This window comes from Salmo salar, chromosome ssa14, assembly GCF_905237065.1.
Source record: "Salmo salar chromosome ssa14, Ssal_v3.1, whole genome shotgun sequence".
NCBI classification, from domain to species: domain Eukaryota; kingdom Metazoa; phylum Chordata; class Actinopteri; order Salmoniformes; family Salmonidae; genus Salmo; species Salmo salar.
In genome coordinates, this window is record NC_059455.1 from 4826041 (window position 1) to 4849732 (window position 23692).

Consider the following 23692-nt stretch of genomic DNA (forward strand, 5'->3'; position numbering starts at 1 on the left):
AAAGGCATTATCTAAGTGAGTTTCAGAGATAGTCAGAATATGAATGTCATCTGTTACTAGCAAATTATTGATTTCATGAACCTTGTTTCTAAGCTACATATGTTAACGTGGGCTATTTTGAGCACTCTTCTGGGATGCTTACTTGTTTTTATTGCTTTACTGGGAAGCTTATGATGTTATTTATGTTAGTGCAGGGTGAGCTGCATACACTGGACTTCCTCCTAGGGCGCACCGGCTCAGTGCTAACAGTATAAATCTGGTTCATAGGCACATGATTACTGCATACAATAGCTGTAGGATCAAAGGCATTCAGAGCAGATAGAGGGATATGAATTAGGTTACTTACATTGTGTTTACCAACGCCCCTGGTGTAATGTACATTTGTTGAAGCATTATGTCAACTCTGCATGACAATGGTAGGGATTACCTGAGCTGGGCTTGGGTCATTGATAAGTCATTGTCTCAACGCAGCCTTATAATGCTTTGAAAGGATCCAGGAACCCATTGAGCTGTTACACCCATTGAGGTGCAATAATCACGCAGCCAGTAGTGAAGAGAAAGAATCCTGCTAAAGCGATCAATGCCACGATTCAGAGAGGTCACAGGACCGGATATTTGTTAGTGTCTAGCAGAGAGTCAATCAGCTCTTTAAAATCCAGCTTCAACTGCTCAGTGCTGCCCTTCATAATGTCATTAAAACCCACATGGACTACGATAGAATCAATTCCCATGTCCTGATGTAGTACATTCAGGAACAGCTTAGTAATGTAATTTACTTGAGCTCCGGGATCGGACATTGATTTTGCACCAGGAACTGTCACATTTCTTACCATGGAGCTGCCCAAAATCACGGCTGGCTAGAAGGACGAGAAAATCCGCCCACTCCCACATAATTCGAAGAACCCTTTATGGATGGGTGAGAGGCAGCATAAGTTGAGCCCGGCGCAGGCCTCCAACAGATGGAGAAGCCCACTCGATCCAGAGCAGGGACAGAAGGTTGCCGACGTCGACTTCGAAATTGTAGTAGTAGGCATTGTGGCCCCAGACACAGGCATCTCCAGCGAGGAAGGTGCAGGGAGATCAGGTTTCAGGAAGGCAAAACTATTCGTTGTTTGTATCCGCTCCGGGCCTCTCGTTGGGAGTGTAGACTGCTTTGCAAGAGGCCGATGTCTTCGGCTTCCTGGCTTGTAACATTTGACCTTCTTTGATTGCCTTGCTCCTTTTACTGTGCTACTTCGACTCTGCTATCAGATGGGGGAACTCCGGGCAACACTGGCGAGCGCAAACGCCATCCAGCCACTGGCGTAGAAAATGTAAACAATCCACTCCGCGTTTTCCCCAGTTTCTTACGTAGGCTGGCGACCAGCGTGATCAATGAAGCCACCTCAAGCCTATAATCCTCGGCAAGCAAACAATTGCCTCATTGGAACTCTGAGTGATCCGGTTTGTCCCGAAACAAAGCGTAGTAGAAACAGCTCCTACAGCACTGGAACCGTTAATTTACTTCTCCAGACAAAGAGGGCTCCATTGCAAAACTCATCTGTTACCAACTTCGTTAGTATGATGGCTAGCAGCTTAGCGTCTCTGTCAAGCAGACTTCAACCTGTCTTAAGTGGGATTCCGGCACAAGAAATAGCGGCCCTAGCTGTTAAAAGCTAACCGCGTCGCGGAATCCATCCAAAAACAAGTTTGTAGACATTGTAATCAGCAATGTCATGGTCCTTATCCGGGATCAAGCCATTTAGCCAAGTCTCCATGAGAATGAAAATATCCGGGCTCATGTCATGCACTCATATCAAGAAGGTCCATCTTTGAAAACTTTACACGTTGATATGCCTGTGCCATTAAACCCCTACAACTCATCCAGAACGCCGCAGCCCGTCTGGTGTTCAACCTTCCCAAGTTCTCTCACGTCACCCCGCTCCTCCGCTCTCTCCACTGGCTTCCAGTTGAAGCTCGCATCCGCTACAAGACCATGGTGATTGCCTACGTAGCTGTGAAGGGAACGGCACCTCCATACCTTCAGGCTCTGATCAGGCCCTACACCCAAACAAGGGCACTGCGTTCATCCACCACTGGCCTGCTGGCCCCCCTACCTCTGAGGAAGCACAGTTCCCACTCAGCCCAGTCAAAACTGTTCGCTGCTCTGGCACCCCAATGGTGGAACAAGCTCCCTCACGACGCCAGGACAGCGGAGTCAATCACCACCTTCCGGAGACACCTGAAACCCCACCTCTTTAAGGAATACCTAGGATAGGATAAAGTAATCCTTCTAACCCCCCCCTTAAAAGATTTAGATGCACTATTGTAAAGTGGTTGTTCCACTGGATATCATAAGGTGAATGCACCTTTTTGTAAGTCGCTCTGGATAAGAGCGTCTGCTAAATGACTTAAATGTAATGTAATGTAATGTAAATGATATGCAACAGCTTAAGCCTCCTACACGATTTAAAACAGTGGGGGTATCCATATTTATGGTATTTAAAGTATTAGCACTGGATGAGTGTACCACAGTGGGCTTCCCAAATGGGCTAACAGTTGAATTGAACTTTATGGTCACAAGATTATTACTGACAATACCCCTGGGAATATGGTTATCTTTTGCAGTACGATGATATTCACTACTCACGTGTTTGATCACCTAAAAATGACACGTGTCAAGAATAGTGCAGTTTAATGCAGTATAAATACAGCTTATATCAGTTGCAGAACAAATGGTGATTTAGCCAAAGTAGGGAAAGTGGGCTCGCTATTGTCTGAATTTCTTATCCTCTTTCTTACCTGACTGATGAAATGATTTGTTTGAGTTGACTGAACTTGAAGCGAATGGTGGCGCACAGGAATAGCACACAGATCAAGAGAAAAAAAGCAGTGGAACTGGCTTCGAGGTCCAGAATTGAAAATGATAGGTCAGTAGTTGTTCATGAAATGGGATGCATACAGACACAGATGCATACACACATGGATGCACAGATGAACACACACCCATGCGCACTCACGTGCACACACACACCTGGGACATTAATATGAGGGGATATTATACCCTGGTCAAATTAACTAACATTATAATGCATTGTGAGACAAATAAAGACAACTTTATTCACAATTGTACTGAACCAACGGAAAACAACACCTGCAGTAACATATCAGTTTGACAGCAAACAAAGAGGTCAGCATATTTACAGCACTGTACATATGGCATGGCAGAACTGATATCATGCCCCCATTAAACTGAAAGGGGAGACACAAGGACGGAAAGAGGGAGAAGGTTAGGAGGAAGGTGAGGTGGAGAACAATGAGGGCCCAACGGAGTAATCCAACACTTTGATGATGTGCATCGTGTGCTTTGCTTCAGCTTTCATACCCAAACCTCCATAACATGTCCAGCTATTGGCTGTTGTAAGAGCTATAGATACAGTGAGGGAAAAAAGTATTTGATCCCCTGCTGATTTTGTACGTTTGCCCACTGACAAATAAATGATCAGTCTATAATTATAATGGTAGGTTTATTTGAACAGTGAGAGACAGAATAACAACAAAAATCCAGAAAAGCGCATGTCAAAAATGTTATAAAATGATTTGCATTTTAATGAGGGAAATAAGTATTTGACCCCTCTGCAAAACATGACTTAGTACTTGGTGGCAAAACCCTTGTTGGCAATCACAGAGGTCAGACGTTTCTTGTAGTTGGCCACCAGGTTTGCACACATCTCAGGAGGGATTTTGTCCCACTGCTCTTTGCAGATCTTCCCCACGTCCTTAAGGTTTCGAGGCTGATGTTCGGCAACTCGAACCTTCAGCTCCATCCACAGATTTTCTATGGGATTAAGCTCTGGAGACTGGCTAGGCCACTCCAGGACCTTAACGGCCGTGTGTTTTGGGTCGTTGTCATGCTGGAATACCCATCCACAACCCATTTTCAATACCCTGGCTGAGGGAAGGAGGTTCTCTCCCAAGATTTGACGGTACATGGCCCCGTCCATCGTCCCTTTGATGCAGTGAAGTTGTCCTGTCCCCTTAGCAGAAAAACACCCCCAAAGCATAATGTTTCCACCTCCATGTTTGACGGTGGGGATGGTGTTCTTGGGGTCATAGGCAGCATTCCTCCTCCTCCAAACACGGCGAGTTGAGTTGATGCCAAAGAGCTCCATTTTGGTCTCATCTGACCACAACACTTTCACCCAGTTGTCCTCTGAATCATTCAGATGTTCATTGGCAAACTTCAGACGGGCATGTATATGTTTTCTTGAGCAGGGGGGACACTGCGGGCGCTGCAGGATTTCAGTCCTTCATGGCGTAGTGTGTTACCAATTGTTTTCTTGGTGACTATGGTCCCAGCTGCCTTGAGATCATTGACAAGATCCTCCTGTGTAGTTCTGGGCTGATTCCTCACCGTTCTTATGATCATTGCAACTCCACGAGGTGAGATCTTGCATGGACACCCAGGCCGAGGATAGAGAGTTCTTTTGTGTTTCTTCCATTTGCGAATAATCGCACCAAATGTTGTCACCTTCTCACCAAGCGGCTTGGCGATGGTCTTGTAGCCCATTCCAGCCTTGTGTAGGTCTACAATCTTGTCCCTGACATCCTTGGAGAGCTCTTTGGTCTTGGCCAAGGTGGAGAGTTTGGAATCTGATTGATTGATTGCTTCTGTGGACAGGTGTCTTTTATACAGGTAACAAACTGAGATTAGGAGCACTCCCTTTAAGAGTGTGCTCCTAATCTCAGCTCGTTACCTGTATAAAAGACACCTGGGAGCCATAAATCTTTCTGATTGAGAGGGGGTCATAATACTTATTTCCCTCATTAAAATGCAAATTAATTGATTACATTTTTGACATGCGTTTTTATGGATTTTTTTGTTGTTATTCTGTCTCTCACTGTTCAAATAAACCTACCATTAAAATTATAGACGGATCATTTCTTTGTCAGTGGGCAAACATACAAAATCAGCAGGGGATCAAATACTTTTTTCCCTCACTGTAGATATACAGAGAATCCTCAGATAATGCCAGTAAAAACTCATATACTGTATGTGACTTTTTTGTACTGTCTTTGGCCTTTTATTTGCTTAGGATAAAGTAACAATTGTCCATACAGATGGAAAGGGGGCGAGAGGCATACATTACATTCACCAGACTTAGGTTCAAACAGTATTCAAAATCGTTGCATTTGATTTCAATTACTATTTGAACCCGGGTTGGACATTCACACACAAACAAATATCCATGCACATTTCTTGAATGACTCAAATATAATACAAACAACTTTGCATGCATTTAAAGTATACTGTGTCATGCATATTTTGAGCTATGGTAATTTCTATTAAACTCAGCAAAAAAAGAAACGTCCCTTTTTCAGGACCCTGTCTTTCAAAGATAATTCGTAAAAATCCAAATGACTTCACAGATCTTCATTGTAAAGGGTTTAATAACCTGTTAGGGCTAGGGGGCAGTATTTGCACGGCTGGATAAATCTGGTTACTAATCCTACCCAGGAACTAGAATATGCATATACTTATTATATATGGATAGAAAACACTCTAAAGTTTCTAAAACTGTTTGAATGGTGTCTGTGAGTATAACAGAACTCATTTGGCAGGCAAAACCCTGAGACATTTTCTGACAGGAAGTGGATACCTGATGTGTTGTATTACCTTTAAACCTATGCCATTGAAAAACACAGGGGCTAAGGAATATTTTGGCACTTCCTATTGCTTCCACTAGATGTCACCAGCCTTTACAAAGTGTTTTGAGTCTTCTGGAGGGAGATCTGACCGAACAAGAGCCATGGAACGATGATGGCCCATTAGACACCTGGCGCGCGAGTTCATGTTGGGTACCCTCGTTCCAATACGTTATAAAAGAGAATGCATTCGTCCACCTTGAATATTATTCATGTTCTGGTTAAAAAAGGCCCTAATGATTTATGCTATACAACGTTTGACATGTTTGAACGAACGTAAATATATTTTTTCCCCTCGTTCATGAAGTGAAGTCCGGCGGGCTTAGATCATGTGCTAACAAGACGGAGATTTTTGGACATAAATGATGAGCTTTTTTGAACAAAACTACATTCGTTATGGACCTGTGATACCTGGAAGTGACATCTGATGAAGAGAATCAAAGGTAATGGATTATTTACATAGTATTTTCGATTTTAGATCTCCCCAACATGACGGCTAGTCTGTATCGCAACGCGTATTTTTCTGGGCGCAGTGCTCAGATTATTGCAAAGTGTGATTTCCCAGTAAGGTTATTTTTAAATCTGGCAAGTTGATTGCGTTCAAGAGATGTAAATCTATAATTCTTTAAATGACAATATAATATTTTACCAATGTTTTCTAATTTTAATTATTTAATTTGTGGTGCTGACTTGACTGACGGTTATTGGAGGGAAACGATTTCCTCAACATCAATGCCATAGTAAAACGCTGTTTTTGGATATAAATATGAACTTGATAGAACTAAAAATGCATGCATTGTCTAACATAATGTCCTAGGAGTGTCATCTGATGGAGATTGTAAAAGGTTAGTGCATCATTTTAGCTGGTTTTATGGTTTTGCTGACCCTGTCTTTGAATTGACAAAACATTACACACAACTCTTGTAAATGTACTGTCCTAACATACTCTAAATTTATGCTTTCGGCGTAAAAACTTTTTGAAATCGTAAAACGTGGTTAGATTAAGGAGATGTTTATCTTTCAAAGGGTGTAAAATAGTTGTATGTTTGAAAAATTTGAATTTTGACATTTATTTGGATTCAAATTTGCCGCTCTTGAAATGCACCTGCTGTTGATGGAGTGCACCACGGGTGGGACGCTTGCGTCCCACCTAGCCCATAGAGGTTAAAGACTGTTTCCCATGTGTGTTCAATGAACAATAAACAATTAATGAACATGCTGTTACGCGGAGTGGAACAGGGGAACCCAAGAGCAGACTCAGATGAGGAGACTGTGATGAAGTAACCAAGGTATTTATTGAGACACAGGGGGGAGATGGAGTGCAGGTCAGGGGAAGCTCGGCCGGGTTTCTGGAAACCAGGTGCGGAGGCTGAGGCTGGAGCGAGAGGGTTTGAGACAGGGTAAGTAGGTCCGGAGGGGAATCCAAGGGAGTAGCAGAGTGGGGAATCCAGGACAGAGTAGCAGGATGACGAGACGTGGGACTGGAGACAGGGACAGAACTGTAGCGGAGAGGAAAACAGCGTCAGGCAAGGGAAAACAGGAACAAACGGATAACAGGGTCTGAATAGTAACAACCGGCTAGGAACGTAGACTGACTGAGCATAGATTACGATCTGGCAGTGTGGAAGTAGCAGGACTGAGTATTTGCAGAGGTCTTGATTATGGAACAGGTTACAGCTGGTGGGGATCTGCTCTGACTCCAGCACACCTGTTTCCGCCCACACAGTCACACACAGAGAGAGCGAGGGAGAGAGTACTGGGGGAGTGGCGGCAGGTCAAGGAGACACAGGATGAGAAGTAGAGGGCGTTGCAGGAGCAGATGTGACATGCGTCTGTGGAACGGTCGTTAAGACACTAACAGCTTACAGACGGTAGGAAATTAAGGTCACAGTTATGAAAACTTAGGACACTAAAGAGGCCTTTCTACTGACTCAAAAACACCAAAAGAAAGATGCCCAGTGTCCCTGCTCATCTGCGTGAACGTGCCTTAGGCATGCTGCAAGGAGGCATGAGGACTGCAGATGTGGCCAGGGCAATAAATTGCAATGTCCGTAATGGGAGACGCCTAAGACAGTGCTACAGGGAGACAGGACGGACAGCTAATCGTCCTTGCAGTGGTAGACCACATGTAACAACACCTGCACAGGATCGGTACATCCAAACATCATACCTGTGGGACAGGTACAGGATGGCAACAACTGCTCGAGTTACACCAGGAACGCACAATCCCTCCATCAGTGCTCACACTGTCCGCAATAGGCTGAGAGAGGCTGGACTGAGGGCTTGTAGGACTGTTGTAAGGCAGGTCCTCACCAGACATCACCGGCAACAACGTTGCCTATGGGCACAAACCCACCGTCGGGAGACCAGACAGGACTGGAAAAAAGTGCTCTTCACTGACGAGTCGCGGTTTTGTCTCACCAGGGGTGATGGTCAGATTCGCATTTATCGTCAAAGGAATGAGCGTTACACCGAGGCCTGTACTCTGGAGCGGGATTGATTTAGAGGGTCCGTCATGGTCTGGGGCGGTGTGTCACAGCATCATCAGACTGAGCTTGCTGTCATTGCAGGCAATCTCAATGCTGTGTGTTACAGGGAAGACATCCTCCTCCCTCATGTGGTACCCTTCCTGCAGGCTCATCCTGACATGACCCTCCATTATGACAATGCCACTAGCCATATTGCTCATTCTGTGCGTGATTTCCTGCAAGACAGGAATGTCAGTGTTCTGCCATGGCCAGCGAAGAACCCGCATCTCAATCCCATTGAGCACGTCTGGGACTTGTTGGATCGGAGGGTGAGGGCTAGGGCCATTCTGCCCAGAAATGTCCGGGAACTTGCAGGTGCCTTGGTGGAAGAGTGGGGTAACATCTCACAGCAAGAACTGGCAAGATTTGCACCAGATTGGTCCATGAGGATGAGATGCACTGCAGTACTTAATGCAGCTGGTGGTCACAACAGATACTGACTGTTACTATTGATTTTGACCCCCCCTTTGTTCAGGGACACATTATTCCATTTCTGTTAGTCATGTCTGTGGAACTTGTTCAGTTTATGTCTCAGTTGTTGAATCTTATGTTCATACAAATATTTACACGTTACATTTTCTGAAACAAAACGCAGTTGACAGTGAGCGGACGTTTATTTTTTGGCTGAGTTTACTTAAATCCGAACTGGTTCTCTAGCAGATTAGTAAGAATGGCCCACCCCATGTTCAAGAATGTCCTTTATTCAGATTTCAACCTCTCACTTTCGGTTATTTGAAAATGAAATAATTTCCAAAATATCGCTATTTTTAAAACAAGTCATTGAAAGTTGGTTGCAATTTCAGTTTAATCCACCAGAAAATAACATATTACAACAAATATTACGGCATAATCTTTGTAAATTATTTTCATAAATAGGACTGGTGGAGTTGTCACACATGCAGCTAACAAAAATATGTGGAAATGTCTGCTCTACTCAAAATTACGACAAACTAATTGCAGCATTACAGCAAAAATGAAGGAGGCAAGTGGAAGGGGGAGAAAGTAAGGAACTTGTCTGTCGGCCCTGCATTAAAGACCAAAATTGGTAAAGACAATTATGATAAATAAAAAAGTATACCAGTTTCATTTAAGGACCAAAATACTGACAGCTGTACCATTCAGATAGCAAAATAGTTGGGAATGTACCGATTCCATTGCACATGGTTTATGAACTGATACACAAAACAACGCTGTATACAAACGTAGAAATGTTCAATTTAAAATTATTATACAAAATTCTTGCAACCAATAGAATGTTATATATATATATATATATATATATTTATATATATATATGGGGGATACAACCATCCCAGCTCTGCAACATTTACCTGGAGCTAACTCTTCTGCTGGGTGATTTAAAAAGTCATAGTCAATCGATTAATAATATAATAATAATCTTAGCAAAAATGTTTATCTTTCATTTGTAGAATCTATGAGAATAGAAAGGTTCAGAACTTTTGTGAAACATCACAGCATAGTTGAAAAATATATGGCAAATAGAAAAAACTGGATGGTGTTCAGAGATAGATGGGAGGGTTGAGAAGAGCTGTAGGATGGGACTAAAAACAAATAAAATATAATTATTGTAAACTACACTGTGTCCGTAAACTGTATATTGTATGTATAAGCTGGAAGTAGAAGCCTATGAGTTGTTTAAGTTTTTAATGCTGATGAATTGCCTTGCACAAAGAATAAAAAAATACAGAGAGGTGTTGGCAAGAGTCTATTGTCCTGCTAATAGCCCATAATGGCTATTAGCCATTATGGGTCGGGAGTAGGCTACAGTACTACAGTAAGAGCAAAATAATCCTAACATTTCCACACGCTAATTGTAGTCTAACCAATACCCAAATAGAGACTCAGTGAAAATAAAAATCTTGTTGATTTATCAAGACCAGTCCCCATGCTTGTCTCAGAGCTGCGCTGTCTTGACCTCTGAATGCTGTCTTTTCCCTCTTCCACTTGCCTCTTCCATTAACTTTTTCCAGTAAGCAACATACCTTCGTTAGACTACTTTGTCCCAATATTTCTGTCATTCAGTGATATTTAATCCCATAGTAATTCGTTATGGATCCATATGGAAAATGATATGCGCAAGAAACAGTTGTAAAATATTTCCTTTTAGAGACTATAATACATGGTGTCCAGGTCAGAATAACCAAAACATTCCTTTATTAAAAGACTATCAGAAAAGAATGTTGGTACTTATTTATTTTGATCCAAAGCCATGAATGAGTGAGTCACTCAGCTTTATGTAGGTGCCGAGGCTATATAACCGCACCATCAACTTGATCATTTAGCAGACACTTGCTTATATTCAGTCAATACATATATCTTAAGAATATCCTGGAATATAATTGAAGATTTTTGTTTCTTAGTGTAACAACAGTTTTAGTAAGTAACAAAAAAAATGGTGCTTTTCTGGGTGTGCGCGTGCAGGACAGAGGAATAGCAATTCTTACATGCTGACCACACCACATGGGTCGCGTGTGTCTGCGTTGCCAGACGCTAAAATAGAAGTTGCTTCTATTTGTGGCGCAGAACGCGCAGCAAGTCCTGCCTCTCCTCATTGGCTTTTAGATGCATTTGCTCACGTGCCATCTCCTCATTGGTTATACCCACATGGGTGATTGAGGTCAGTGGTGGTAATACACCTTATGAAAGTTAGTTGCCAATCGTCATATAAAGTCCAAAGAAGAAAAAGCCTGGAAGGAGGAGAGATGACTAGAAACGATTCAGTTCACCGTTTTATGTGTGGATTAATTGTCAGAGTAGAGGACCTTGTGCATTTCAGGTGAAATAACAACTCAACGTTCATAACAAATTAGCTAGCAACAGCAAGCTAGCTAAATAGGACAAATTAGCTAGCAACTGCAAGCTAGCTAACTAAATTGCCATAAATGTTTAATGCTTTCCCGACCTGTCCCCAAATTAATATAATATATATATATATATATCAATATATAATAATAATATATATATATAATATATATAATATATATAATGTTTTGATATTTCAACCTGCGTGTCGTGATCGCGTTTGATGTGGGGGGACAAAATCAATTTGTGCACGATGGCGCACGCGGGTATGGTGTTACACTATTGTTCTCAATTCAATCACCGTCATCCTCATCATTCAGTTAATTGAAATTCAATTTTTGAAGTCATGCACAATTATCAGTTTCTATTTGGTTTATGTCACCCATTCATTGTCAGAGACACAGTAGCGCCTTGGGACCCAAAATCATAATAAGTGTTCTAACTCCCCCTTGCGCTGGGCTTCAGAAATGAAGCAGTGATGCATGGTACCGTACCAAACCACAAATTACCTCTAAATATCGCAGCATAATCTCAAAACTTGTAGTCGAGCAACCATAAGAACGAATCGAGGCGGTCGGTCACATATTACCATACGTATTTATATATTCCTGCTACCAGTCCCTTTTCAGCCATGTTTAGATGTATATCCTACTACCAGTCACTTTTTATGTATAAACCCACCTCAACCACTCCAGTACCCCAGCACATTGAATAAGGTACTGGCACTGACCTGGACTGTATATACACTTGCATTCTCGTGTTTCTTTAAATCTCATTGTAGTTATTGTATGGTTTTTGTTTACATTTTTTATTCTATTTCCTATTATTATCTACTGTATATTATTACTGCATTGTTCGGAAAGAGCTCTCCAGGTAAGCATTTCACTGTACTGTTTGTTTTACACCTGTTGTATCCTGTGCATGTGGAAACTTGTTGATGACAGATGTGTAGGATGTTTTTAAAGTTTTAGTCATTACCAAACTACTACTTCCAGCAAACAAATATCTTAGATGATGTGTGTGTGTATTAATCTCTCACCTCTACAGCAGCCTTTGCCCTTACAAACTCCTCCTCCTGGGAATGATGTCTGCCTAAGAGGTGATGGAGACTGGGCCGCACTTGTAGGGGTGCTGGGTCCTGTAGGACACAGAAATGTGCACACACGCACACACACACATGCACGCGCACACACACAGAAATGCAATATCAGCAAAAACCCTCACCTTTAACTGTGTGAGGGGTCACACTTATAATCCCAGAAGGCAATGGAGACACCAATATATCATTTAAAATAGCTTTCGATACATCCTCACACTTTGTGGTGAACCTTGACCTGTGTATGATTATTTTCAAGGAAGATACCATAACTTCACATACTTTTCTATAAGTATACATGTAAATGGAGGTTGTGTAGACCTTTAGTGCTGATATGTGGTCCTCGTCATCAATGCTATTGACTTCAAATGAGTTTTTCACAGATGGATTTGTTTTAAACTCTGCTGACCTGGGGAGAAAGAAGGGTAAACATTGAAAGGTATACTACTACAATATACTCTAATACTACAGTTGTACAACAAAATAAAAAAATCTGTTCACACCCACTATTCATATTTCTATTTTTTTATGTTTTGTTTCCTGTAACTTATAACACATAATTGATTGAACTCTATTTCTAACACGTTAAGGCTTGACATTTAAAGTGGACAAGGAGGAAAGTATAGCCATGGTAGGCCGTCAATGTAAATAAGAATTTGTTCTTAACTGACTTGCCTAGTTAAATAAAGGTTAAATAATAAATAAATAAATAAATAAATAAAGCCATTTGCAGGCTTATACAGATTTCAGACTGCCTTCTTTACCATATTAATTCACTGGAGGAGTGGTGTGAGGTGCACTTCTTTTCGTATCTTCTCTTCCTGCTGTCATTCAGGGCACCTTCAGGGTGAAGATTCACTTCCTCCCATTTCTCCAAAGGAGAAGAGGAACTGACTGAGCAGAAGGAATAAAGGGTGTAGAACTGTTAGCATAATGCTATCCACAAGATATAGACAGAAACATAGAACTGTTAGCATAATGCTATCCAACAACATGGACAAGAAGAAAGAACTGTTTGCATAATGCTATCCACAAAGTACTGTTAGCATAGTGCTATCCAACAATATGAACATAACAGTGATGCAAATTTTCACACAAACCATATTAGAGCATATTCCAAGTAAATCACATACCTTGATGTTAAACCATATTAGAGCATATTCCAAGTAAATCACATACCTTGATGTTAAACCATACTAGAGCATATTCCAACTAAATCACATACCTTGATGTTAAACCATACTAGAGCATATTCCAACTAAATCACATACCTTGATGTTAAACCATACTAGAGCATATTCCAAGTAAATCACATACCTTGATGTTAAACCATACTACAGCATATTCCAACTAAATCACATACCTTGATGTTAAACCATACTAGAGCATATTCCAACTAAATCACATTCCTTGATGTTAAACCATACTAGAGCATATTCCAAGTAAATCACATATCTTGATGTTAAGTTCAATATATATAAATTACAATGGTTGGTGTGGATTTAGCTGTATGCACAATTTACAATCAAATCTGTGTGTACGAAAGTAAAAAAAAAAAAAAAGCCCATAGGTCAGTTAGTGTTAGTAGCTAGGTTTACATCCATTTTCCCACCAGTGGTGTGTTTCCCACCAAACAGACTTGTTGCGGATAAAAGTCAGTGCGTGATGACATAGTGCACACAAAATGTAATTCTTAGCTTACGTTTTCATGTACCAAATAAAGTTCAATGTGTTTCCCTCACATTTGTAACTCTACCGATAGTTGTCTCTCAAACTGTTGCGTCAAATAGCAAATGTGCCGACTCTAGTCTTGGCACTTGCGCTCTAGCCAACAGCTTGCATATACAGTGCGAGTAGGCTAGTCTATGATGATGATGATTATTATGGATAAGAGCAAGAATATTTTTATTTGTCAAACGGTAGTCAAGCATCAATCATCATGTCACCAGAACAAGACCCTCAATATTTATTGGAAAGGAGCATCAAGATCACTGTGCACTTTCACCACCCTGGCATCCTTTCACTCCCTCCTCTCTACATTTCCTCTTCTGTTTCTGCTGCTAAAGCCACGTTCTACCACTCTAAATTCCAAGCATCTGCCTCTAACCCTAGGAAGCTCTTTGCCACCTTCTCCTCCCTCCTGAATCCTCCTCCCCCTCCCCCCTCCTCCCTCTCTGCGGATGACTTCGTCAACCATTTTGAAAAGAAGGTCGACGACATCCGATCCTCGTTTGTTAAGTCAAACGACACCGCTGGTCCTGCTCACACTGCCCTACCCTGTGCTTTGACCTCTTTCTCCCCCCTCTCTCCAGATGAAATCTCGCGTCTTGTGACGGCCGGCCGCCCAACAAACTGCCCGCTTGACCCTATCCCCTCCTCTCTTCTCCAGACCATTTCCGGAGACCTTCTCCCTTACCTCACCTCACTCATCAACTCATCCTTGACCGCTGGCTACGTCCCTTCCGTCTTCAAGAGAGCGAGAGTTGCACCCCTTCTGAAAAAACCTACACTCGATCCCTCCGATGTCAACAACTACAGACCAGTATCCCTTCTTTCTTTTCTCTCCAAAACTCTTGAACGTGCCGTCCTTGGCCAGCTCTCTTGCTATCTCTCTCAGAATGACCTTCTTGATCCAAATCAGTCAGGTTTCAAGACTGGTCATTCAACTGAGACTGCTCTTCTCTGTGTCACGGAGGCTCTCCGCACTGCTAAAGCTAACTCTCTCTCCTCTGCTCTCATCCTTCTAGACCTATCTGCTGCCTTTGATACTGTGAACCATCAGATCCTCCTCTCCACCCTCTCCGAGTTGGGCATCTCCGGCGCGGCCCACGCTTGGATTGCGTCCTACCTGACAGGTCGCTCCTACCAGGTGGCGTGGCGAGAATCTGTCTCCGCACCACGTGCTCTCACCACTGGTGTCCCCCCAGGGCTCTGTTCTAGACCCTCTCCTATTCTCGCTATACACCAAGTCACTTGGCTCTGTCATATCCTCACATGGTCTCTCCTACCATTGCTATGCAGACGACACTCAATTAATCTTCTCCTTTCCCCCTTCTGATAACCAGGTGGCGAATCGCATCTCTTCATGTCTGGCAGACATATCAGTGTGGATGACGGATCACCATCTCAAGCTGAACCTCGGCAAGACGGAGCTGCTTTTCCTCCCGGGGAAGGACTGCCCGTTCCATGATCTCGCCATCACGGTTGACAACTCCATTGTGTCCTCCTCCCAGAGTGCTAAGAACCTTGGCGTGACCCTGGACAACACCCTGTCGTTCTCCACTATCATCAAGGCGGTGACCCGATCCTGTAGGTTCATGCTCTACAACATTCGCAGAGTACGACCCTGCCTCACACAGGAAGCGGCGCAGGTCCTAATCCAGGCACTTGTCATCTCCCGTCTGGATTACTGCAACTCGCTGTTGGCTGGGCTCCCTGCCTGTGCCATTAAACCCCTACAACTCATCCAGAACGCCGCAGCCCGTCTGGTGTTCAACCTTCCCAAGTTCTCTCACGTCACCCCGCTCCTCCGCTCTCTCCACTGGCTTCCAGTTGAAGCTCGCATCCGCTACAAGACCATGGTGCTTGCCTACGGAGCCGTGAGGGGAACGGCACCTCCGTACCTTCAGGCTCCGATCAGTCCCTACACCCAAACGAGGGCACTGCGCTCATCCACCTCTGGCCTGCTGGCCCCCCTACCTCTGAGGAAGCACAGTTCCCGCTCAGCCCAGTCAAAACAACAAGCTCCCTCACGACGCCAGGACAGCGGAGTCAATCACCTCCTGCCGGAGACACCTGAAACCCCACCTCTTTAAGGAATACCTGGGATAGGATAAAGTAATCCCTCTAACCCCCCCCCCCCCTAAAATATTTAGATGCACTATTGTAAAGTGGTTGTTCCACTGGATATCATAAGGTGAATGCCCCAATTTGTAATTCGCTCTGGATAAGAGCGTCTGCTAAATGACGTAAATGTAAATGTAAGTTCATCATAAAGTATTTCATCTGTAGCCTAATAAACTGCATGGTTTCCCAAGTCGTAGTAGGAGGACCACACACACCATATTGTTGCGTGACTCAAAGTTTATTTCCATATGATGGTTATTATATCAATATTTGCACATAAAGGCATTTCCAATTCCATTTCTCACATAATTCATTTTCCCAAAATAAAAAGATCCCACCACGTCGAATGAACAAATGATCTGTCAACATTTATACAATTTCACCGAAGCTACCTGTTTCCATCATAGCTGTCATGATTTTATTTTTCTACTGTTTGACTTTACTGTTTGACTGTACTTTAAAACTGTGGATGGAAACATGGTTATAGAGATATCTAAATAAGACATTAGGCTAAGAACAGAGATGTCACTGCATAAATCAAATGACAGCACCATGATGATGTAGAAAATATGATAGCTGTGTGGCTCGAGGCTTTGCACTGGTCAATTGAACAATTTATTATTTACCGGCAAGCCGACATTTCCACATGAAAGGAATTTGTCAAACCTTAACCTGGCCTATTTTAGAGTAGCTATGAGCAGTGATTTGGGAGACAGGGATTTAAGCCAAAACAGTAATAGGAATGGAGTGAAGAGATAGTTATGCCTTTTACATCCTTCTCATGAAAAGCACATTATTATTATTAAACACATTCAGTGCCTTCAGAAAGTATTTACACCCCTAGACTTTTTCCACATTTTGTTGTGTTACAGCCTGAATTTAAAATTGAGCACATTAAAAATGAAAAGCTAAAATGCCTTGAGTCAATAAGTATTCAACCCCTTTGTTATGGCAAGCCTAAATAAGTTAAGGAGTAAACATTTGCTTAACAAGTAACATAAGTTGCCAGGACAATAATAGTGTTTAACATGATTCTTAAACAAATACCTCATCTCTGTACACCACACATACAATTATCTGTAAGGTCCCTCAGTCGAGCAGTAAATTTCAAACATAGATTCAACACAAAGACCAGGGAGGTTTTCCAATGCCTCGCAAAGACATTGAATATCCCTTTGAGCATGGTGAAGTTATTAATTACACTTTGGATGGTGTATCAATACACCCAGTCACTACAAAGATACAGGCGTCTTTCCTAACTAAGTTGCCCTAGAGGAAGGAAACCGTTCAAGGATTTCACCATGAGGCCAATCTATAGAGTTTAATGGCTGTGATAGGAGAAAACTGAGGATGGATCAACAACACTGTTGTTACTCCACAGAGTGAAAAGAAAGAAGCCTGTACAGAATAAAATATTCCAAAACATGCATCCTGTTTGCAATAAGGCACTAAAGTAAAACTACAAAAAATGTGGCAAAGAAATTAACTTTATGTTCTGTATGCAAAGCGTAATGTTTGGGGAAAGTCCAACACAACACATCACTGAGTACCACTCTTCATATTTTCAAGCATGGTGGTGGCTGAATCATGTTATGGATATGCTTGTCATCAACAAAGAATAGGGAGTTTAGGGTAAAAAGAAATGAACATATCAAAAATATTTCAAAAGCAGCCTTTTCCCATCTTTGTAACATTGCACAAACCTGAAACGTTTTGTCAAAAAATGGTGCAGAAAAGCTAATCAATGATTTGTCACTTTAAGATTAGACTACTGCAATGCTCTACTCTCCGGCTACCCGGATAAGGCACTAAATAAACTTCAGCTCGTGTTAAATACAGCTACTAGAATTTTGACTAGAACCAAAACATTTGATCATATTATTCCAGTGCTAGCCTGGCTTCCTCTTAAAGCTAGGGCTGATTTCAAAGTTTTACTGCTAACCTACAAAGCATTACATGGACTTACTCCTACTGTACCTACAGTGCCTTGCGAAAGTATTCGGCCCCCTTAAACTTTTCGACCTTTTGCCACATTTCAGGCTTCAAACATAAAGATATAAAACTGTACTTTTTTGTTTAGAGTCAACAACAAGTGGGACACAATTATGAAGTGGAACGAAATTTATTGGATATTTCAAACTTTTTTAACAAATAAAAAACTGAAAAATTGGCCGTGCAAAATTATTCAGCCCCCTTAAGTTAATACTTTGTAGCGCCACCTTTTGCTGCGATTACAGCTGTAAGTCGCTTGGGGTATGTCTCTATCAGTTTTGCACATCGAGAGACTGACATTTTTGCCCATTCCTCCTTGCAAAACAGCTGGAGCTCAGTGAGGTTGGATGGAGAGCGTTTGTGAACAGCAGTTTTCAGTTCTTTCCACAGATTCTCGATTGGATTCAGGTCTGGACTTTGACTTGGCCATTCTAAGACCTGGATATGTTTATTTGTGAACCATTCCATTGTAGATTTTGCTTTATGTTTTGGATCATTGTCTTGTTGGAAGACAAATCTCCGTCCCAGTCTCAGGTCTTTTGCAGACTCCATCAGGTTCTTCAAGAATGGTCCTGTATTTGGCTCCATCCATCTTCACATCAATTTTAACCATCTTCCCTGCCCCTGCTGAAGAAAAGCAGGCCCAAACCATGATACTGCCACCACCATGTTTGACAGTGGGTCGGTGTGTTCAGGGTGATGAGCTGTGTTGCTTTTACGCCAAACATAACGTTTTGCATTGTTGCCAAAAAGTTCGGTTTTGGTTTCATCTGACCAGAGCACCTTCTTCCACATGTTTGGTGTGTCTCCCAGGTGGCTAGTGGCAAACTTTAAACGACACTTTTTATGGATATCTTTAAGAAATGGCTTTCTTCTTGCCACTCTTCCATAAAGGCCAGATTTGTGCAGTATACGACTGATTGTTGTCCTATGGACAGAGTCTCCCACCTCAGCTGTAGATCTCTGCAGTTCATCCAGAGTGATCATGGGCCTCTTGGCTGCATCTCTGATCAGTCTTCTCCTTGTATGAGCTGAAAGTTTAGAGGGACGGCCGGGTCTTCGTAGATTTGCAGTGGTCTGATACTCCTTCCATTTCAATATTATCGCTTGCACAGTGCTCCTTGGGATGTTTAAAGCTTGGGAAATCTTTTTGTATCCAAATCCAGCTTTAAACTTCTCCACAACAGTATCTCGGACCTGCCTGGTGTGTTCCTTGTTCTTCATGATGCTCTCTGCGCTTTAAACGGACCTCTGAGACTATCACAGAGCAGGTGCATTTATACGGAGACTTGATTACACACAGGTGGATTCTATTTATCATCATTAGTCATTTAGGTCAACATTGGATCATTCAGAGATCCTCACTGAACTTCTGGAGAGAGTTTGCTGCACTGAAAGTAAAGGGGCTGAATAATTTTGCACGCCCAATTTTTCAGTTTTTTATTTGTTAAAAAAGTTTGAAATATCCAATAAATTTCGTTCCACTTCATGATTGTGTCCCACTTGTTGTTGATTCTTCACAAAAAATTACAGTTTTATATCTTTATGTTTAAAGCCTGAAATGTGGCAAAAGGTCGAAAAGTTCAAGGGGGCCGAATACTTTCGCAAGGCACTGTATCTCACCGATTTGTTCCTGCCATACATACCTACGCTACGTTCACAAGACGCAGGCCTTCTAAGCAAACAACTGGATGCAGAGCTTTCTCCTATAGAGCTCAGTTTTTATGGAATGGTCTGCCGATCCATGTGAAAGATGCAGACTCGGTCCGAACCTTGAAGTCTTTACTCAAGACTCATCTCTTCTGACCCAGGGGTGCGAAATTAAACAACAAGGCACTGGAGTGACGAACCACTGGGATTCTCTGCCTCTGACCCTATTACGGTGGCTGGCTTGCTTGCTCTCTCCCATCCTTCCTTTCCTCGGGCTTGTGCGGTGGGGAGATCTTCATGGGCTATACTCGGCCTTAGGACCATGCCTCAGGACGACTCGTGGCTGTCCCCATCCCCAGTCCACCTGTTCGTGCTGCTGATCCAGTTTCTGCTGTTCTGCCTGTGGCTATAGAACCCTGACCTGTTCACCGGTCGTGCTACCTTGTCCCGGACCTGCTATCTCGAACCTCTCTCGCTCTCTTTTCTCTCCCTCTTTTCCCCCACCACCTGCCGTCTTGACCTCTGAATGCTTGGCTCTCCAACTGACATTTACTCCTGAGGTGCTGACCTGTTGCACCCTCTATAAAACTGATTATTATTTGACCCCACTGGTCATCTATGAACGTTTGAACTAGAGGTCTTCATGGGTCCAAAAAGTTGGACCTGTTCTGAAATGGACCTGCGGCTTTCCCACCCGAACCCAATATGGACCTGGGGATTTCCCACCCGGACCCAAGGACAATTAGACCCGTTCTGTAGGGAGAGACATGAAAAGGAGGGAGGGAGACTCATGAAAAGCAAGAGCAGGAGCATAAATGATCAATTTTCTCTCTTTTTCTCTACTGCAGCAGTCGCGTTCAGATAAGTACGGGCCCTTCCGGACAAGTCAGTTAAAGTTACACATACCCGAGACAATCATATCAGATCCGACCCAGACCCGTGACATTATTTAGAATTCTGGATCCGGACACGCTCGGGTCCTGGATCAGGTCTCGAGTATTTGGGTACAGGTGGAACCGTGTAGACCTCTAATTTGAACATCTTCAAGAAAGATCTGGCCTTAACCTGTTGGGGCTAGGGGGCAGTATTTGCACGGCCGGATAAAAAACGTACCAGATTTAATCTGGTTACTACTCCTGCCCAGTAACTAGAATATGCATATAATTATTGGCTTTGGATAGAAAACACACTAAAGTTTTTAAAACTGTTTGAATGGTGTCTGTGAGTATAACAGAACTCATTTGGCAGGCCAAAACCTGAGAAGATTCCTTACAGGAAGTGGCCTGTCTGACAATTTCTTGCCCTCCTTGATCATCTCTAACAAATACAGGGGATCTCTGGCATGACGTGACACTTCCTACGGCTCCCATGGGCTCTCAGAAGGCGGGAAAAAGCTGAACGATGTAATTCCATCCCCAGGCTGAAACACATTAGCGCGTTTGGCAAGTGCTCTATCAGTGGGCCATTAGACTGAGGCTCGTGCATGAGGGGATAGCATGCTTTTACTTTCACTCTCTTTGTAATAAAAAACGATTTCCCGGTCGGAATATTATCGCTTTTTTACGCGAAAAATTGCATAAAAATTGATTTTAAACAGCGGTTGACATGCTTCGAAGTACGGTAATGGAATATTTAGAATTTTTTTGTCACGAAATGCGCCATGCTCGTCACCCTTATTTAGCCTTTCGGATAGTGTCTTGAACGCACGAACAAAACGCCGCTATTTGGATATAACAATGGATTATTTGGGACCAAACCAACATTTGTTATTGAAGTAGAAGTCCTGGGAGTGCATTCTGACGAAGAACAGCAAAGGTAATCCAATTTTTCTTATAGTAAATCTGACTTTGGTGAGGGCTAAACTTGCTGGGTGTCTAAATAGCTAGCCCTGTGATGCCGGGCTATCTACTGAGAATATTGCAAAATGTGCTTTCACCGAAAAGCTATTTTAAAATCGGACATATCGAGTGCATAGAGGAGTTCTGTATCTATAATTCTTAAAATAATTGTTATGTTTTTGGTGAACGTTTATCGTGAGTAATTTAGTAATTTCACCGGCAGTGTTCGGTGGGAATGCTAGTCACATGCTAATGTAAAAAGCTGGTTTTTGATATAAATATGAACTTGATTGAACAAAACATGTATGTATTGTATAACATAATGTCCTAGGGTTGTCATCTGATGAAGATCATCAAAGGTTAGTGCTGCATTTAGCTGTGGTTTGGGTTTATGTGACATTATATGCTAGCTTGAAAAATGGGTGTCTGATTATTTCTGGCTGGGTACTCTGCTGACATAATCTAATGTTTTGCTTTCGTTGTAAAGCCTTTTTTAAATCGGACAGTGTGGTTAGATTAATGAGAGTCTTGTCTTTAAAATGGGGTAAAATAGTCATATGTTTGAAAAATTGAAGTTTTTGCATTTGAGGTATTTGAATATCGCGCCACGGGATTACACTGGCTGTTGAGTAGGTGGGTAGAGGTTAATGGTTATGTACTCTTATCTCCACCCGGCACAGCTAGAAGAGGACTGGCCACCCCTCAGAGTTTTCTTCCTAGGTTACTGCCTTTTTGGGAGTTTTTCCAAGCCACCATGCTTTCACATCTGCATTGCTTGCTCTCTTGGGTTTTAGGCTTGGTTTTGTATAAGCACTTTGTGACAACTGTTGATGTAAAAAGGGCTTTATAAATACATTTGATTGATTGATTGATTGGAAAAATCCTAGAGAGCGGGGGCTGAGTTCAGTCTGCTTTTCAACAGACAGTGGGAGATGCATTCACCTTTCAGCAGAACAATAACGTAAAATACAAGGCCAAATATACACTGGAGTTGCTTACCAAGATGACATTGAATGTTCCTGAGTGACAGTTTTGACTTAAATTGGCTTGAAAATCTATGGCAAGACTTGAAAATGGCTGTCTAGCAATGATCAACAACCAACTTGACAGAGCTTGAATACTTTTTTAAAGAATAATGTGCAAATATTGTACAATTCTGTTGTGTAAAGCTCTTAGAGCCTTTATTTTTTCTTAGGGGGAAAGAGATTAGAGACTTATCCAGAAAGACACAGCTGTAATCGCTGCTGAAGGTGACTCACATGTATTGACTCAGGGGGTTGAATACTTATCTAGTCAAGATATATTAGTGTATTATTTTTCATAATTGTTTTACAAATGCAAGAACATTTCTTACAGTTTTACATTAGAGTATTTTCTGTAGATCATTGACAAAAAAATGACAATTAAATCAATTTTAATCCCACTTTGTAACACAACAAAATGTGGAAAAGTCAAAGTCAATACTTTCTGAAGGCACTGTAAGTGTCCTCCCAATATGAATGTCTAATGATATTGCTGTAGGTACACAGTATGAAGACAGCTGCATGTTGTAACGTTCAGACACACAACCCCCCCATGCACAAAACATTCACCCCCCCTCAATCCAAACACACACATCGTGCAGTCAATACCTGAGTCTAGAGAGACCCTCTCGGGGGCTCGTGGGGTGTGAGCGCTCGATGAGCGCTCCACCTCCACCTGGATGAGCTCTGTCTCATCGCGTCTCTTCCCTCTCCGTGGGCTGTTTTTAGAATTTCCCAAGGGGCTCGGACGCTCCCTGACGCTGTCCTTCCTGCTGCTGCGTTCACTGGGCTCACTCAGATCCACCAGGTCGAGGGCTGAGGATAGAACTGAGGAGACACACAAACAGAAAGTCATGTCTGTGTAGTCATACATGTAGTTGTGTTACTGCTGAATTAACAACTTGGGTAACACTTTCTAGGAACACATGTAATGCATACAAAAGACTTGAGACAACCTATTGTAATTCTATCCATCCCCCTGACCCTATAAATCTTCCATGTTTGCAGATCTGAGTTGTCTGGATAAATATAAGCAGACCGTGTAGTGGTAGGACTTCTACCATATTGTTTACTTCTTATAGATCTGCAAACATCAAAGGGTTAGGGCAGTGTGTCACGTTCGCTATCTTCAATAAATAAACCAAGGCGCAGCGTGCATGGAATTAAACATCTTTTAATGAAAATGAAACTCACCAAAACAGGAGAAAAAAA

The 23692-nt window shown here is 42.4% G+C and overlaps 1 protein-coding gene across 2 annotated transcripts in view; it reads right to left on the minus strand.

Annotated features, from left to right (window-relative positions):
- The window catches only part of pex5lb (peroxisomal biogenesis factor 5-like b), a 170073-nt gene that overhangs the window by 38736 nt on the left and 107645 nt on the right, over nucleotides 1-23692 (minus strand). For both annotated transcript variants that reach the window (XM_014139167.2, XM_014139164.2), the window contains 4 exons: nucleotides 23090-23308; nucleotides 12897-13026; nucleotides 12454-12541; nucleotides 12076-12174 (listed from right to left, as the gene is read on the minus strand). In XM_014139167.2, coding sequence (XP_013994642.2) covers nucleotides 12076-12174; nucleotides 12454-12541; nucleotides 12897-13026; nucleotides 23090-23308 — 536 coding nt within the window. The remainder of the gene's footprint in view (nucleotides 1-12075; nucleotides 12175-12453; nucleotides 12542-12896; nucleotides 13027-23089; nucleotides 23309-23692) is intronic.